This window comes from Oryx dammah, unplaced genomic scaffold, assembly GCF_014754425.2.
Source record: "Oryx dammah isolate SB20612 unplaced genomic scaffold, SCBI_Odam_1.1 HiC_scaffold_11, whole genome shotgun sequence".
NCBI classification, from domain to species: Eukaryota; Metazoa; Chordata; class Mammalia; order Artiodactyla; family Bovidae; genus Oryx; species Oryx dammah.
In genome coordinates, this window is record NW_024070195.1 from 31479888 (window position 1) to 31497509 (window position 17622).

The 17622-nt window shown below is 40.1% G+C and overlaps 2 protein-coding genes across 4 annotated transcripts in view; one reads left to right on the forward strand and one right to left on the reverse strand.

The window, feature by feature from the left end:
• Positions 1 to 943: 943 nt before the first annotated feature.
• On the forward strand, positions 944 to 13001 carry ENPP5 (ectonucleotide pyrophosphatase/phosphodiesterase family member 5). 2 transcript variants are annotated; one of them, XM_040249533.1, is made up of 4 exons: positions 944 to 1014; positions 3961 to 4824; positions 6039 to 6215; positions 10373 to 13001. In XM_040249533.1, the coding sequence occupies exons 2-4, from the start codon at positions 3996 to 3998 to the stop codon at positions 10798 to 10800; spliced, it is 1434 nt and encodes a 477-aa protein (XP_040105467.1). In that variant the 5' UTR covers positions 944 to 1014; positions 3961 to 3995; the 3' UTR covers positions 10801 to 13001. The 2 variants fall into 2 exon arrangements, with proteins under 2 accessions (XP_040105467.1, XP_040105468.1); XM_040249534.1 differs by having other exon boundaries at positions 983 to 1144.
• A 2263-nt stretch (positions 13002 to 15264) lies between these two features.
• The window catches only part of ENPP4 (ectonucleotide pyrophosphatase/phosphodiesterase 4), a 15929-nt gene continuing 13571 nt past the window's right edge, over positions 15265 to 17622 (reverse strand). For both annotated transcript variants that reach the window (XM_040249536.1, XM_040249535.1), the window contains exon 4: positions 15265 to 17622. This exon is cut by the window's right edge. The gene's annotated coding sequence lies outside the window, so the exon portion shown is untranslated.

A 17622-nucleotide genomic window follows, 5' to 3' on the forward strand; every position in this document is an offset into this window, starting at 1 on the left:
TTAGGTTTGTGTAGAATTAATTGGTCAGAATTAATTGTGTAGATGGACAAATTCTTTCAGGGGAACTGGAAGTCACTGCTATAATTTATGATAAATATAGCTGGGATGATATTAGTAAACTATGTACCTGTCTGCACTCCCTCCCGCCTAAAAATACCATCCATTACAAAACAAAACAAGACAAAAAACACTAAAAAATTAATTTATTTCAAAATGGGAATAGAAGAAACAGGATCAAGAAAGAGGAGTCAGATGAGAAGTTCAATCCTGCATATTTAAAAACAAAGCTAGGAGCAGAATCTGGTGCCTGGCATAGCTATTCAGCCTTTCAGCCTGTGCAAATTAACCCGATTCTGAACCTGGCTTGGTATAATACGTGCATTCTCAGGCGTCACACTATTGCAGATCCCTCAGAGACCTGACCTTGCAAAAACCGGGACAGTAAAATTAAATCCTTTTAAATTAGATTTTGCATAGTCCCATTGACCTCCTGGGGTGCTCTGGTGTTCCTCGGAGCAAAGTACAGAGTATGGTGCTACCTATTTGTGAATAGAAAACAGAAAAAAAACTGGGGATGAGAAATCGGGTAAAGAGAATAGTAGCTTTTAACGAAAACAGTGTTGAAACACATCAACCACTACTGGGGGCAGAGCGCTATGACCTCTCTGCATCACTGACCACAGCATAACTGCCCGTCTAGAAAAGGCACAATGCAGAATGGTTCTGTGATCCGGCAGAGGGGGGCCTTAGCGAGCCCTGGGGCGCCTTCTCCTCCCTGCCCCTGGAGCCTTCAGGCTGGGTCCAAGTCACCCCTCACTCCCCGGGCTCCCGCCGGATCCACCCTTCAAATCCCGCAGTGCCCGCCCCATTGATTGACAGGCGGGGCAGCCACTCCCAGGAGCCCGGCTTGCTCTCTGTCCCGTAGCCAATAGGAGTCAAGAGGCGGGGCCTGCAGCCGGTGGTGCTGGTCAGGTGCAGTGCTGGTCAGGTGCTCTGCGTTGAGTTGGCGAGCAGGTGAGCGGCTGTGGGTTCGGGGGGCACCCCTTGCTCCCGCCGCCTCCTGGCTGCTGCCCCGGGTCTGCGGGAGGGATCCCTTTCCAGGCCTTCCCTCCCACTGATGCGGACTGAGCGGATCGCCGCGAGGGTAAGAGTCGGGGGAGGTGGGAGGCTGGCCTCCCCGGGACCCACCTGCCTCTTTAGGGACCCTCAAACTATCCTTCCTCCCGTTTCCACTGCACACTTGTACAGAGCCCACGTTAGGGCATCTTCTGGCCTCGGTGGGCGGGCTGGAGTTCTACAAATTGGGAACGTACCCTACGCCGAGATCCTTCCCGAAGCTAGGATGAAATCCCGGTGAAAACGATGGGGAGACGCATCACCCTCCTCTGTTCGCTCTACAAACTACTCATCCTTCGCTTTCTCTCCTCTCCTTTCTTGGCGTCCCTTTCCTCTAGATTTCCAAGGCTGTCTGTAGGGGAAGGGCTGGAGGGGCGAGGAATTGGAAAGCAGCCCAGTGAAATCTGGACCCAGAACGAGGGATTCCACAGCGCCATGAAGCACTTTGTGTTGGAAAAGAAAGAAATCAGATTTCTTCCATCCCCACCCCCGCGTCCCTGTTTGTTGCTTTATGTCATCGATGTGATAACGTTGGTTCCTCTTACCAGACATTCCTAAGCTTGAGGCAATGGTTAGCCTTTGTTTATTTGAGTTTGTCCCAGGAAAGCAGTTCGGTCCTGCTTATTACAGTTTGCTGAATTAATTTACTACAATAGAGGAGAAGTCAGATGTTTCATGTTGTTGATTCATTTTTTAGCTTTAAATTATATTTGGTTCATAATATCCTTTCTTGTGTTAAGAAAGTGAAGGAGAAGAGAGGAATAGGAAGAACCACCATTCTTAGCCAGAAAAGTTAGTAAATATTTTTGCAGTTCCTTATTGGAACTGATTATTCATGTTCCTTCCAGAACTGGGAATTTTCTTGCCATTTGAGGAAGTTTTTTAAATTTAATTTTTGAGCCATTGTCTGGAGATCAGTACCTACAACAACTTCAGTTTAAGTAATGCTCTGGTATGCTGAAATCATGGTTAAAAGCAAAAACAAAAACAAAACAAAACAGAAGCAGAATGCTTGCCCCGATAGCAAAGCAGGCATGCCAAGCAGTTTTTATTTACCAGCACTTATAAAATAGGAGGGCAAGACAGGTTCTTTTTCTGAGGTTTAAAAATGTCTTCAGCATATTCAAATTGGGAAGATGTCAAAAACTGAATTCAAGAGATTTCTTGGCACAAAATATAGTTAGATCCAGGTTTGGTGGGCTTATAAATAACTTCATGCAAGAATGAAGAGCAGAGGGAAAGAACAAAAGATCCTTACTGGATTTGCAAACCCAATGAGAACTGACAAAATTTACATATGTATTGTTTTTCATATTATCTCTTATTAGCTTTCTTGAATGGAATAAAAGCTTTTTAGAAATAGAGGAAAGTGAACAACAACAATTACAACCACTTTGATCCCAAGAGATTTATTTAATCCTGGGAAGTGCCTGTTCTACACATACCACTGATAAGATTAAATGTTGATGAATTTTAACATTAGGAAAAATGAAAGTGAAAGTTACTTAGTCTTGTCTGACTCTTTGTGACCCCAGGGACTGTAGCCCACCAGGCTCCTCTGTCCATGGAATTCTCCAGGCAAGAATACTGGAGTGGGTTGCCATTTCCTTCTCCAGGGGATTTTCTCGACCCAGGGATCGAACCCAAGTTTCCCGAATTGCAGGCAGACTCTTTACCAACTGAGCCACCAGGGCAGCCACCAACATTAGGAAGGTCAACATCAAATTTCAGATTTACACTTCTGTTCTACTTAGTTCAGAACCTAATTGTGTTATTTAAAGAAGACTATGCTTTGATTAAGGGCAGGAGAAGAGGGCGTCAGAGGATGAGATGGCTAGATGGCATCACTGATGCAATAGACATGAACTTGGGCAAACTTCAGGACATGGTGAGAGACAGAGAGGCCTGGTGTGCTGCAGTCCATGGAGTCTCAAAGAGTCAGACATGACTGGGCAACCAAACAACAACAATACGCTTTGATTATTTGGAGAAGGAAATGGCAACCCACTCCAGTATTCTTGCCTTGGAAGTCCCATGAACAGAGGAGCCTGGCAGGCTGCAGTTCATAGGGTTGCATAGAGTCAGACATGACTGAAGCAATTTAGCACACATGCATGCTTTGATTATTAATACATGAATGTCGATTACGTTTCACAAATATATTAGAATGTCACAATTTTTATGTCACTTCAAGACACCAAGTTAATCTCTTACTATGATGGACCAAACATAAGGCCTTGCCATTGAAACATGGAGGTTTACATATGTATTTTTTTTAAATATTATTTTTGAATTTGCTAGTGCTAATTCCTGTTGCTAGGTTCCTACAGCCTGTCTAACACTAATGATGAATGTGTCCACAGGTATTTCAGTTCAGTTCAGTTCAGTTCAGTTACTCAGTCATGTCCGACTCTTTGCAACCCCATGGACTGCAGCATGCCAGGCCTCCGTGTCCATCACCAGTTCCCGGAATATTTGGACGTATATAAATGTCCCTGAGCAGGAGCCAGAAGTCTGAGTCAACCTGAAAATGTTTCTGAAAAGTTGTATGCAAATTATTTCATCTTTTAAAATAATATTTGAGGAGATAATTTACATAATTTCTTTGAGGAAATGTTTTGGTAAGTTCTTAGAAACTAAAACAATTTCTAAAGTGTGAATATATTTCTTAGCTTTGTTATAGAGAGCCCTATGTTTCTTGTTTAAGGTGAAATTCTGCAACATAAACCTTCCAGGCTGTGATGTATACTATAACTGGGGTTACTAAGCGCCATCATTCTCTGTTTTGGGTAAAGTATGTAAAACAAAATTATTGCCATTAACTTCTATATTTTTCTTATACAGATTATCTTACACTGAAGCAATCAAGTAGTTTGAAAATGACTTCAAAACTTCTCTGGGTGTCCTTCATGGTTGCTGCATTAACACTTTCAGTTACATTTTCTCTCCAATCAGACCAGCCAAAGGTTCTGCTAGTTTCATTTGATGGATTCCGTTGGGATTATTTATATAGAGTTCCAACACCCCATTTTCATTATATTATGAAATACGGTGTCCAGGTGCAGCAAGTTACTAATATTTTTATTACAAAGACCTACCCTAACCATTATACTTTGGTCACTGGCCTCTTTGCCGAGAATCATGGTATTGTGGCAAATGACATGTATGACCCTATTCTGAACAAATCTTTCTCCTTGGATGACATGGATATTTATGATTCTGAGTTTTGGGAAGAAGCAACACCGATATGGATCACAAATCAGAGGGCAGGACACACGAGTGGTGCAGCCATGTGGCCCGGAACAGATGTCAAAATACACGGAAGCTTTCCCACTCACTACATGCCTTACAATGACTCCATTTCATTTGAAGAGAGAGTTGCCAAAATTATTGAATGGTTTACGTCAAAAGAGCCCATCAATCTTGGTCTTCTTTATTGGGAGGAACCTGATGATATGGGCCACCAGTTGGGACCAGACAGTCCGCTCATGGGGCCCGTCATTTCAGATATTGACCGCAAGTTAGGATACCTCATACAAATGCTGAAAAAGGCAAAGTTGTGGAATGTTCTGAACTTGATCATCACAAGTGACCATGGAATGACGCAGTGTTCCCAGGGGAGGATCATAGAGCTTGACCAATATCTGGATAGAGAGCACTACACCCTGATTGACCAGTCGCCGGTGGCCGCCATCTTGCCCAGGGAAGGTCAGCCTGATCTGAGTGGTGATCTGGGGCGGGTGTGGACGTGCCCAGTGTGACTGAGTGGGGGACTTTTGTTTCTTTCAAGTGTGCTTGTCTTTGTTCATGGTAATATTCTTGGATTTAATCCTTAGTCTCTGAAAAGACAGTCTCTTCCCTCAGAGTCTGATTTTTGACTTTTTTCTACAGTATTGAAACTGATGCTCTCTCTGTATATATATGGTAGTGGCATTTAACCATTTTGGAGTCATTGGATATGATGAAAAGCTACAGCCTTCCCTCGCAGAGAAGTAGGGATGGGAAGATACACACAAATGTGCATGGAGTTACAGTGATTTTTATGGAAGCCTTCAGAGGATCCTTAGTTAGAATCTGCTTAATAGGGAAGCAGTGGGGAAGAGGAAAGAGAGTTTTGCTCCTGCTGAGACTTAGTTTTCTTACCTATGAGTAAGGGAGGTAATAACAGTATCTCAAACTTAAAAAAAAAATGTATTTACTTTATTTTATTTTTGGATGTTCTGGGTCTTCATTGCTGTGTGGGCTTTTCTCTAGTTGTGGTGTGAGGGCCTCTCGTTGCAGTGCCTTCTCTTGTTGCAGAGCACAGGCTTTAGGGCCTGAAACTTTTTACAAACCTCATCTCAAAGCCTCATACCAACCTGTCATTCATTATTTCTGTTTTAAAGGTAGATTCTGTTTGAGTTTTAAACAAACTCAAAACATTTAACATCCCCAAAAAGAATTTGAAAGAGAATGGATACCTGTATGTATATAACTGAAATCACTTTGTTGTGCAACTGAAAAGAATCCAACGTTGTCAATTAACTACACTCCAATATAAAATAAAAAGGCTTTTTTTTTTTTTTTTTAAAGTTTTACATCCTCAGGGTTGCAAAGAGTTGAGCATGACTGAAGCAGCTTAGCACACTCATGCACGCATGGACATGTGTATTTAAGTCTTTAGAGATTAGAGACTTCTGGTTCAATAAAATGTCTTCTCTGAAGGTGAATTTATTTTAAGAGAAGATTATTTCTCAGTTTCCCCCACGGGGAGCGGGGGCGGGCAGGGGGCTCTAAATTGTCTGGTGAGACTTCATTACCTTGAACTTGCTGTCTACATCAGTAGGATGTCTGCATTGACTGACCTCTGTTACCATGGTTGCTTCTTGGCTGTAGCAGTGAGAGTCTTGTTCTGACTGCTTCTCCTAATCCTTCTGTTTTAGGCAAATTTGATGAAGTCTATGAAGCATTAGCTCAAGCTCATCCTAATCTGACTGTTTACAAAAAGGAAGAGGTTCCGGAAAGATGGCATTACAAACACAACAGTCGAATTCAGCCCATTCTTGCAGTGGCTGACGACGGCTGGCATATTTTACAGAATAAGTCAGATGACTTTCTGTGTGAGTATGTTACAGTCTTTCTCCCCATTCTGCATCGTCTGCTAAAGTGGAGGCCAACTGGGAGTTGTTTCTGCTGTATTCAACATTCTGTTTACCGATCGAATAGCTAGCTAGTGTCATACATTAATAGCTAAATAAAGAGCCAATAAATATCCCAATAAAGATTTACTGGGACTTTAAAATGAGGTAACCTCCTAAAAGTGAAACATTTACTTCTCTTGAAGTCATCAGACCAAAGATAAGCACTGTGCCCTATACTGCTAATTATAACCATTATGTTCCTGAGAAAAACCTGAGTTTTGTAAATTGAATCATTTCTGCATCTGTTTCATACTCTGGTTTCATAAAAGTGTCATCTCTATTTTTCTCTGCTATTGTCAGCTTTCTAGTTTCTTTTGTCCTCTGGCTCTACAAAATATAGGCCAGCTTTGCTTTACACCTTGGGAACATTTCTAAAAAGAAGTGCATATTGGCATGGATAAAAGTATATCAAGATATATTTTCCTAATGAATACCTAGTGGTAAAATTCTGGAGGTATTTCCATTATATAAATTTAGAAGATGATGGAAATCCTATCTAAAATTCAAGCATACAAAATAAAGAGCTTTCTGCCATCCGTAATAGAGGCTTCCCTGGTGGCTCAGATGGTAAAGAATTTGCACTGCAGGAGACGCAGGTTCGATCTCTGGGTTGGAAAGATCCCCTGGAGGAGGGCATGGCAGCCCACTCCAGGATTCTTGCCTGGAGAATTCCATGGACAGAGGAGCCATCCGTAATGTATAGTTTTCCCTTTTCATACAGCTTTTAACAAGTTAGTCAAATGGAAGTCATGCACAGGACGTAACTCATCTTTATTGTGCCTGCCATTTGCATATTTGCTCAAACTGCCCGCCCACCCTTACCCTGATCTGCTCTGTGTCAGCAGTGACAGATCCCTACAGACTAAATTTCCCAAGCTACTTTGTAAGCTGGTTTCTGGTTCCATTTGGCCAATAGAGAACCTTGGCAGGAGTGTGGAAGGCAGAAGTTTGGCAGAAGCCAGGGTCTGTCTCCCATTCTGTCTGCCCCAGCCTATGACTTCATGTCCACTGTGATCCCAGCTCTGGACAACCTCCCTGTCTGTGGCCTCAGCTCCTATTGAGTAGTCCTGCCTTTGGGGCTCTGGTGATCCCACCTCTTCCTTCTGTCTCTCCAGCCATTGAGGTTCCCACTGGGGACTATTCCCACTGGGCTACTCACGGGGTAACCTTGCCATCTCATGTTTACTTCTGAGCTTCAACACTAGCCCTCATCTGAAATTCCCTCTCTTAAACTACCTAGCATGGGATCTGCTTCCCTGGCTGATAGAGACATTAACACGCACTACCAGTCAATTCACTGGGGGTTGTTTCCATTGTTACTGAATGTTGAAGGAAGCATATGGTGCCAACACTGACTAGAAATGCTCCTTGATACATTTGAGATATTAAAAAAATGTCCCTTTAGGTAGAATTGGGTTCGCATCATCTTTATTGATGAAGAGAAGACCAGTTACCTGGCAGTGGATTTATAGAGCATAAATGAGTCATACTGGCAGATGTATATGTGATGGGTTCAGATCCTTAAAACAGGTTTTATGTACGGATAATAATCTGTAAGGAGAAGGCAATGGCACCCCACTCCAGTACTCTTGCCTGGGAAACCCCATGGACGGAGGAGCCTGGTAGGCTGCAGTCCATGGGGTCACTAAGAGTCGGACACGACTGAGCAACTTCACTTTCACTTTTCACTTTCATGCATTGGAGAAGGAAATGGCAACCCACTCCAGTGTTCTTGCCTAGAGAATCCCAGGGACGGGGGAGCCTGGTGGGCTGCCGTCTATGGGGTTGCACAGGGTCAGACACGACTGAAGCGACTTAGCAGTAGCAGCAATAATCTGTAAACCAATATTTAATCAGGCCAGGAGAGCTGTATTAACAAAGTTTTAAAAAATAATTTCTTTGGCCGTGGGAATAGTTGCCAACTTTATATGTTCAGGCTTTCATGTATTGTGCAAGTGACTCGTGTGAGAGGAGTTGCTTAGAAAAGAACTGCTGTCTCTGAAGAGACAGAATTACAATTAACATAAATGTCAGTGACTCTCTTGAAACTTTGGTTCAGTGAGCTACAATTACATAATAGATGGTCACTGCTATTTTGAATCTAAAACCTTAATGGTGCTCCTGTTTATGTTACATTATGTTCAACATAATTATTTTTTCAACAAAATAATTAAGTACTGGCTACTACAGTCCTTCTCAGCCTGAGTTCTAGAAGAGAATTCAGCCCTAATGTCCAAAAGCAGCTGTTCTCAAAATGTGTTCCCTGGACCAGCATCATCCAAATCTCCTAGGAGCTCATTAGAAATGCAGATTCTTGGGCCCAACCCAGATCTGCTAAACTGGGAACTGAGAGGGTGGAGCCCAGAGATCTGCGTTTTTACCTGCACCCACCCTCCCTACACCAGAGTCTCATACAGGTCAAGTTTGAGAACCATTGCCCTTAGGCATCCATTATTAAATACTGTCTGCTGAATCAAGCATTTATGGTAGGGGCTACCGCTAGGAAGGGCTTCCTGGGTGGCTCAGTGGTAAGGAATCTGCCTGCTTGCAATGCTGGAGACCCAGGTTCAGTTCCAGGGTTGGGAGGATCCCCTGGAAAAGGAAATGACAACCCACTCCACTATTCCTGCCTGGAGAATTCCAAGGACAGAGGAGCCTGGTGGACTACGGTCCATGGAGTTGCGAATATTTGGACATGACTGAGTGACTGAGCATGCATTCACCACTAGGAAAAAAAAGTCCCTCTTCATGGGAAAGGTTTTCTAAGTCATAATGAGTTCACTTCAAGTCTGATTTTCTAGTAAGAAGCATGATAGGATTTACTTTGCCTTCATGATTAGAGTCTAGATCCAACTTTTCATAGACAGGAGCCCAACAATCATCCAATTACAGATTATATAATGACACATTTCCCAATGTTACTGTTGATTAATTAAGTAGAATAGCACAGCCCCAGTTGGATGATTCCTAGTGATTCATAAATCCAGCATTATTTCCACTTGAATAAGAAACTCAAAAGAATCATAGCACTAAAAATCCATCCTTTAGATGGATTTTGCCAGGCAGATTTGGAATTACTTTGAGAAGATGACTCTCAGAGGAATTGATGTAGGATTTTTTTTTTTCAATTCTGTGTTCCCATTGCACATTTCCTAGTAGCAAACACAAGCAGTAGAGGCTGATTTGCCAGTCATTCTCACCACCTTTAAAATAAAGCCTTTCAGTTCTCTTTGGTTGCCATTTTATTGGCAATAGAACCCTGATATTGTGCTAGAGGCACATGCCTGTAAAGGCAGCTTTTATTATACAGGGGTTTTCATCCTTCAATTTTGTATCTTCTTCTGACTTATCAAGACTCCGAAAGTTGTTAACTTTTTTTGTAGCCATACTAAAGCAGACAGTGCTAAGCTGGATCCTGATCTGAAACACCAAGACAAGATTTTACCCACAAGTCCTGATCTTTATTTTTTGATTGTTGTTCAGTCGCTATGTTGTGTTCAACTCTTTGTGACCCCGCGGACTGCAGCACGCAGGCTTCCCTGTTCTTCACTATCTCCCAGAGTTTGCTCAAACTCATGTCCGTTGAGTTGGTGATGCCATCCAACCATCCGGTCCTCTGTCATCCCCTTCTCCTCCCGCCCTCAATCTTTCCCAGCATCAGGAGCTTTTCTAATGAGTCAACTGATAAATTATGAATTTATTGGCTTCATGACTAAGGGCACCTTTATCCCTTTATCTTTAGAACAATAAGTGGAACATAGTAGGTACCTAACAAGTAATTGCTGAAAGTTAGTTTACCTGCCAACAAAAAAATCACTTTTGTGTTCCCCCGACTTGGCTCAGGGAAGTTTATCCTTCTTCCTGTGGCCTGTGGGAAAGATTTGTAATCATTTGACTTTTCATTTCCTGAAGTGAATCGTGATGTTGACCACAGCAGAGATGATATGTAAAGGATTCTTTTATTTAAAAGTCAAATTAGATAAAATTTGCATGTAAGTCCAGCATTCGATGATACAGTTATTTCCATTTTAATACCATCTGGTTGGCTAACTTGTTCATGCATTTTATCTTCACAGTAGGCAACCACGGGTATGACAATGCATTAGCAGAAATGCATCCCATTTTCTTAGCCCACGGCCCTGCCTTCCGAAAGAATTTCACAAAAGCAGCCATGAACTCTACAGATCTGTACCCCCTGCTCTGCCACCTGCTCAGCATCACTGCCCTGCCTCACAACGGATCACTCAGCAACGTTCAGGATCTGCTCAGTTCACCGACTCCAAGAGCAAGTCCTAATACCCAGACCCCTCCTCTCCTCCATGGTAGTGTGAAACCAAGAGAAAATGAACAAGACGAGTCATATGCTTATTTCATTGGGGTCTCTCTCGGTAGCGTTATAGTTATTGTGTTTTTAATAGTTCTCATTAAACATTTAATTCGAAGTCAAATACCTGCCTTACCAGATTTTCAGGCTGAAATATCTCAACCATTATTACAAGCCTAATGCTTCTGTGATGTGAAGATGGCATAGTTATGTCAGTGTTTAAAGGTTTCAAATTCTAGGGAACTAGCTTCAGACATTTGCACAGACCATTAAGCAGTTATGTATATATATGCAGGGGTAGTCACACACACAGACACACACACACACACACACGGACCAAAATACACTGACCTGCAAAGGATGAAAGATGGGGAAGTATATTTCCATTGTTCTCTCTGGCTTCTGGTAGATAAGATCCTGCTTTATTTGGGCTTGGCACATACAATGTATATATTTAGCAACTTTGCACTATTTGAAGTACCTTACATATTGCACTTTACTCTCCTAATGGTACTTTTATGTGAAATGCACTTTATTTACAATTATGTCTTATAATTCAGTAGAAAAAGACAAATTTTACACCTGTGTCCCAGAATACTTGTTATTCCTTGTTATGAAATGAAATTTCTAATAATTCCTGAATAATGTAGAAATTTATCTCCTTATATTGGGAGAACGGGAAGAAAGTGAAAACTGTTGAAAATGAAATGTAATGACCTTTGAATGTTGGATTTCAGAGAGATGGGTTCCCAAAGCAGGGTGCATCTGTGAGCACTCCTTGTCATATTTCTGTCCATACGACATAGGTTTTCATCTTATTTCCCCCCCACAACAGAGATCCAGATGCTCCTGGATTCATTCTAGGCATATCATTTCCATCGTGACATTCATTATTGCTATTTCCTGATGTAGTCATTTTACTCTGATTTTGATAATAAGGACACCATGAATATACATTTGCTTCCTCTCAAGTCTAGCACTGCCCTAGAAGGGCAGAAGTGATCAGGCATCATCTCAGCAATGTTTTCTCTTGCTCTGTAATTATTTGCTTCCTTGAAAAATAAATCACTATTAATTGTGTTAAAAACAGATTAGTTCAAAGATTGTTTTATTTCTGGTAACCTGTAGTGACAGAGCCTTTAGATTTGAGCATTTGAAGGTCTAGGATTGCAAGAAAGCACAAAATATATTGGGAAAAATGTCAGCCACACAATCCTTGAAAAGAGCTGTGTGGAGCTTGGGGGAAATAATTAGGAGTTTAGGGGAAAAAAAATTAGGCAGGACCAGTGTTTGCAATGTACCCAGGACAATGCTAAAGGGTGCCTGGTGGCAAAATTTAGTGAGACAATACCTAGAGGTAACAGGTATTGAAATAAAAGAAGTTGAGATTATAGCCTTGTTTCCTTGAAATATTTGAGTATCTACTCACAGATGCTCAGTGGAATCAAAGATGAATCCAGGTTCACAAATAGACATTACTCCTCAGTAGGACTTTTCATTCACAAAAGACTTTATCTCCTCAGTAGGGTTTTTCACCTGCCTGGTCATCTCAGCTCATTCCCACCATGGAAAACTGCTTTTGGTCTCTTAAGTAGTCTGGTTGGGGAGAGGGTATTACCGGTGGTTTCTTAGAGGAAAGAGGAAGCCCCAGAATAGCTTTCCTTGAAGAAAACAAACCAGCTTATAGACATGTGGCCCATAGATAATACTATGATTTTGTGTATATTTATGTACCCACTGACAAAGAAGTTGGTAAAATGGCAAAAGTATTCAAGAAAGAAACTATACATTTGAGGTAAAGAACAAAAGTGGCAGAGTGAAAAATATAATTAAGTGCTTCCTAAAATGAGGTGAATGATTTTTAAATGATGCCAATAAAGACTGTTAGCACCTAATTCTTAATACAGCCTCTTAATGGGATAGAATGAAATCACTAGAAATGTATCAATAGTGTAGATTAAGAAGCTGAGACATGAGATGGTAGATAGCAAACTCCTCAGGAGGTCTGAACTCTGGATTAGACATTTTAGAATATGTGACTTATTCATATTGGCTTGCTTTATAGCAGTGAACTTATCTGTGTGATTGAGATGCCAAATCTAATGACCTGAAGATGAAATTGGTCTATTTAAAAGCAGTTACTATTCAACTGCAATCTGTGTATGTAAATTACTTGTTCTGTTAAATTCATTTTAGAGGGTGCTATGATGACCTTGGTAAGAAGAGAGTAAATTCTATAACACTGATGAAATCATTAAAACTCTGATCTGAAGATTTGACTATTGAATGGTTCTTTTATTTACCGATACTTATCTTCCTGTAAAATAGCAGCTGGAGAGTTTACCTGAAAGAAAATAAAATTTTACACTTTGCTGGGAAAACCTTGTCTCTTATCATGTTTTGACAGTTTTGTTGTTGTTCTGGTTTTAGCTGCATGTCTCTCTGGCCAAACTTTTGTGTACAGTCAACACAAATTAGGACACAGAAATAAGATGGAGACCGGCTAACCTTCTGACTGTAAGTAAAAACTTTTAAAAGGTCAGAAGAATGGAATCCTCTCCATCACAACACTGACATGTTTTCTCTCCATCTTCTATCAACTGTTTTGAAGCTGATTAATTGATACCATTTTTCCTGTTCCGGGTATCTTTTGTAATTTCTTCTGCCTTTGCCATCTGCCATTTAAGTTGAAAACTGCTTCGCAAAATGCTTTCTGACCTCTTAGTTAGAATTGATCCTGTTATTAGTTTCAGATCCTTACAAGAACCTAGTTATAGAAAATCTATTGTTGTTGTTCAGTTGCTAAGTCAAATCTGACTCTTTGTGACCCCATGGACTGTAGCACACCTGTCCCCTGTGTCCTTCACCATCTCCTGGCTGCTGCTGCTGCTGCTGCTAAGTCACTTCAGTCGTGTCCGACTCTGTGTGACTCCATAGATGGCAGCCCACCAGGCTCCCCCGTCCCTGGGATTCTCCAGGCAAAACACTGGAGTGGGTTGCCATTTCCTTCTCCAATGCACGAAAGTGAAAAGTGAAAGTGAAGTGGCTCAGTCGTGTCCGACTCTTAGCGACCCCATGGACTGCAGCCTAACAGGCTCCTCTGTCCATGGGATTTTCCAGGCAAGAGTACCGGAGTGGGGTGCCATTGCTATCTCCTGGAGTTTGCTCAAACTCATGTCCATTGAATCAGTGATGCCATCCAGCCATCTCATCCCCCCTCTCCTCCTGCCCTCATTCTTTCCCAGCATCAGGGTCTTTTCCAGTGAGCTGGCTCTTTGCATTAGGTGACCAAAGTATTGGAGCTTCAGTTTCAGCATCAGTCCTTCCAATGAATATTCAGGGTTGATTTCCTTTGGGATTGACTAGTTTGATTTCTGTGCTGTCCAATGGACTCTCAAGAATCTTCTCCAGCACCACAATTCGAAAACATAAATTCTCTAGTGCTCATCCTACTTTATGGTCCAACTCACATCTGTACATGACTACTGGAAAAAACACAGCTTTGAAAATCTGTAGTTTTCTCTTTTTATGCTATTTTTTTTATCACGTTTGATATCAATGTTATATTCACCTCAAAAACTCATGCAGGTTTTTTCTAAAACACTAGTTTTATGAAGCTAATGTAACATTGATAATCAAATGCAATGAAGAGGCAACAAGAAAGATTACTGGATCTGGGGCCTGAAACTTTTTTGTAGAATAGTTCATAACTTTCCCAATCTTTAATAAAGAAATTGGTCTTATTTTTCATTCTTTATTGGAATCAATTTAATTCAATAAATCTGGAATTCAAACTTCAGGAAGCACAGAGTGTGGGAACAGGTTCTAGATTCAAGGATCTCAGCCCAAGAGGTAAACCATGAGTAGACAAAAGTGTTTTGTTGGTATAAAGTGTTACCACTTTTGAAATGCCACAGAACTCTTCAAAGAAAGTGCTTGTTAATTTGTTTTTCCCACAGTCCCTAGCTAGCAGTATTCAATGAATGTCAAAATTAAAAAAAAAAAAAAACTGCTCTATTAGAGGAAGCTTTGCTGAATATATATTAGAAAAGACATTAAATATTTTGTTAGTCATTTAATCATTAAGGCGTGTCTGACTCTTTTGTGATCTTATGGACTTTAGCCCACCAGGCTCCTCTGCCCGTGGGCTTCTCCAGGCAAGAAATACTGGAGTGGGTTACCATTTCCTTCTCCAGGGGATCTTTATGACCCAGGGATCAAACCCCGGTCTCCTGCATTGGCAGGCAGCTTCTTTACCACTGAGCCACCTGGGAAGTCTTAAATACTCTAGCTATGTACAAAACAAAGTTTAAATACTGTAATCACCCTCACCCCTAGTGTTTTGTAATTAGCTTTTGAAACTTCTTCCTTTCTACTCTTAAGTCAGTGAATTATAGTTCTAGAAACTGCAAAATTTATCTTGGCTATCTTTCCAATGATGTCCTTATGTAATTTATACTGTATTTATACAGTGTATACTTATACACTGCTTTTAAAATATGGTTAAATGTTACACACTTAATCCTGGTTTTAAAAAGATTGTAATGAATGCCTAGGTGGATTTTGCAGTATTACTAAGTCATGTTAACATCTATCATAGGATGCATATTTTGAAAGAAGGTGACAAATTAATTACGATTAAAATGTTTTGGTAACATTCTATTTTATTCACATAAAATTTTTAAAATAATAAGCAAAGTCACAGCTTTGAATTCAAACAATATAGTCAAAATATATTTTAACTTAAGGCACTACACATAAACTTCTTTAAAACACACTCATGTCCCGTTTTATTTACACAGTATTTTAAGAATTTACAATAAATTACAGACTTCTCATGTCATCTTTATCCTTCATTTGTAGCTTTATATATTCACAATGAAGTAAAATCCTTCAAATAAAAGAACTTAAATACGACCATCCTTAAAGTTTACCAGACATGGGCAAGAGAAGGAAAAACATCCAAGAACAAGGCAAAGGCCTTTTTAATCATTTAATGTTCCAAGAATTTATCTTTAAATCCTTACACCAAGCGTAATGGAACAGTAACACAAAACCAGTGATACAGAACACTGAAATAATTTTTATGCTATTGCTGTTTACCAGAAGTACTTGCACATTAATAAGAGCAGCAAAACTGTCCCTGCATTATAAGGAAATGTACTTATTCTGAATTCATTCACTGAAAAACTTTTATTAAAAAGTTTTCTTATTACCTTTGAGTATGGTTGTCATAAACAGTTAAATCTTTCCTGGAGCCAAATACTTCCTACAATTCAGAAAATAGAGAAGCATGCTATCAATTATTTAACAAGATGCACAAGTGAAGAAGGCTGGCTTTACCGAAATATTTCTCAGTGTACTAGAGGAATCACTGGTTTTAAGTGATTATTTTTTAAAGATACAAATGAATTAATATAAAGTTCAATACAATAATTTATAAACATCTCTTTATTAAATAAATACTTTTTGTCCCATCAACATATACATAAAACATCTACAATTTTAATTCTAGTTCATATTTTCAGAATGGAATGAAGAACAAGACAAATAGGTCTTTTGTTCAAAGGGTTGAGACGCTGAAGGGCACCCCTTCCTATTCCATCCTCTATAAAGTCTCCTCATATGTTGGCTGCAATGGATCGATTTCCACCAATCACACCAATACAGCCAATAAAGCTCACACCACTGCAAGGACCAAGCTCAACTCACTTAGCACTTGATACATTTCAAAAAATCCTCACTGCTTTAAATGTGACAGTTCTTCTTTGCTTTTTTTTTTTTTTTAATGGGAATTGAAGTAGAAAGAAATTTTTCTATTATTTGTCCAGATCAACTATTAACCTTTAGGATAACTATTATGTGAGCAAAAAACATCAGAAATAAAAATCTGTCAAAAAGCAAAATAAGTCCTTGTGGTTTGGTTTATTTACTATGCTGTTTTTAACACAGGCACTTTATGACTGCAAGCCCGGACTATTCACACAGGGTGTGGAAATGATTCTCAAGAACCCCTAGAACAATAGGCACCAAATACTAGGATCAGATTAGCAAGCAGTGACCAAAGGATGAATTCTGGGTTTGACGACTGGCACCATTGTTCCTGACCACCGCAGATAATCAACATTTCACTGGGCTGCATATTTACTCTCCATTATTTTTATATCTGTAAAATTGTTACCCAGCTTATTTTCTGTCGTCAAGACTTTAAAGATCACACTAGTAATATTAATTGCTTGCCTCAGCTCCTGATGAAAATGGTTCTTGAACCCAATTTTTCCTCTAATGTATAAAATCCCATCTGTTACAATTCAGTTTCTTCCTATTGATTTTGATTCTTAGAAGGTACACTTTGCAAAGTTACGATGACAGTTATAACAACGTATCATTGGCTCTGAACAAATATGCTAAAAAAAATTATGAGCAGAGTGGTTACTTTTCTGAATCAGATATGGGAGAAAAAAGTAAAGGCAGAATTCAGGCTACTAAAGGTTAACAGAGTTCTGAGAGTTTATTCAGTTACTTAACACATGATTAATATAGAAGATCAAAAGATATTAAATTTCATTTTAAATTTAGCTACTCTTCAGCAGCAGCAGCAGCATTGCCTAAAAAGTAAGGCATAAAATTCCCAAAGGCAAATAGAAAAATCTCTCATTCTGACCCAATCAGAACCAGATTTGTAGTCAGGTCATAAATTTCTCTGCAGTACTTGGAGACCTCTGGTTGTAATAGCATAAGAATGTTAAAAATGTAACAAAAATTCACAAGGTTTTAAAAATTATGAATTTAACTTGTGAGTTAGAAGTAACTACATGAATGTGAAGTACAATTATAACCTTTCCTGAGAGCTGTGTTTTATGGGTTTGTGAGGGTCTGCCTCCAGGTCACTCACATCTCACCACCTCCTATAAGTTACATGAAGTCTGTACACCCAAGCATGAAACACCCTGGCACACACACACACACACACACACACACACACACACACACACACACACA

Coding starts and splice junctions, on each gene's coding strand:
- ENPP5 (XM_040249533.1), top strand. CDS start 3,996: ATGACTTCAAAACTTCTCTGGGTGTCCTTCATGGTTGCTGCATTAACA. Junction 4,825..6,038: donor CGCCATCTTGCCCAGGGAAG/GTCAGCCTGATC, acceptor CTTCTGTTTTAG/GCAAATTTGATGAAGTCTAT. Junction 6,216..10,372: donor TAAGTCAGATGACTTTCTGT/GTGAGTATGTTA, acceptor TTATCTTCACAG/TAGGCAACCACGGGTATGAC.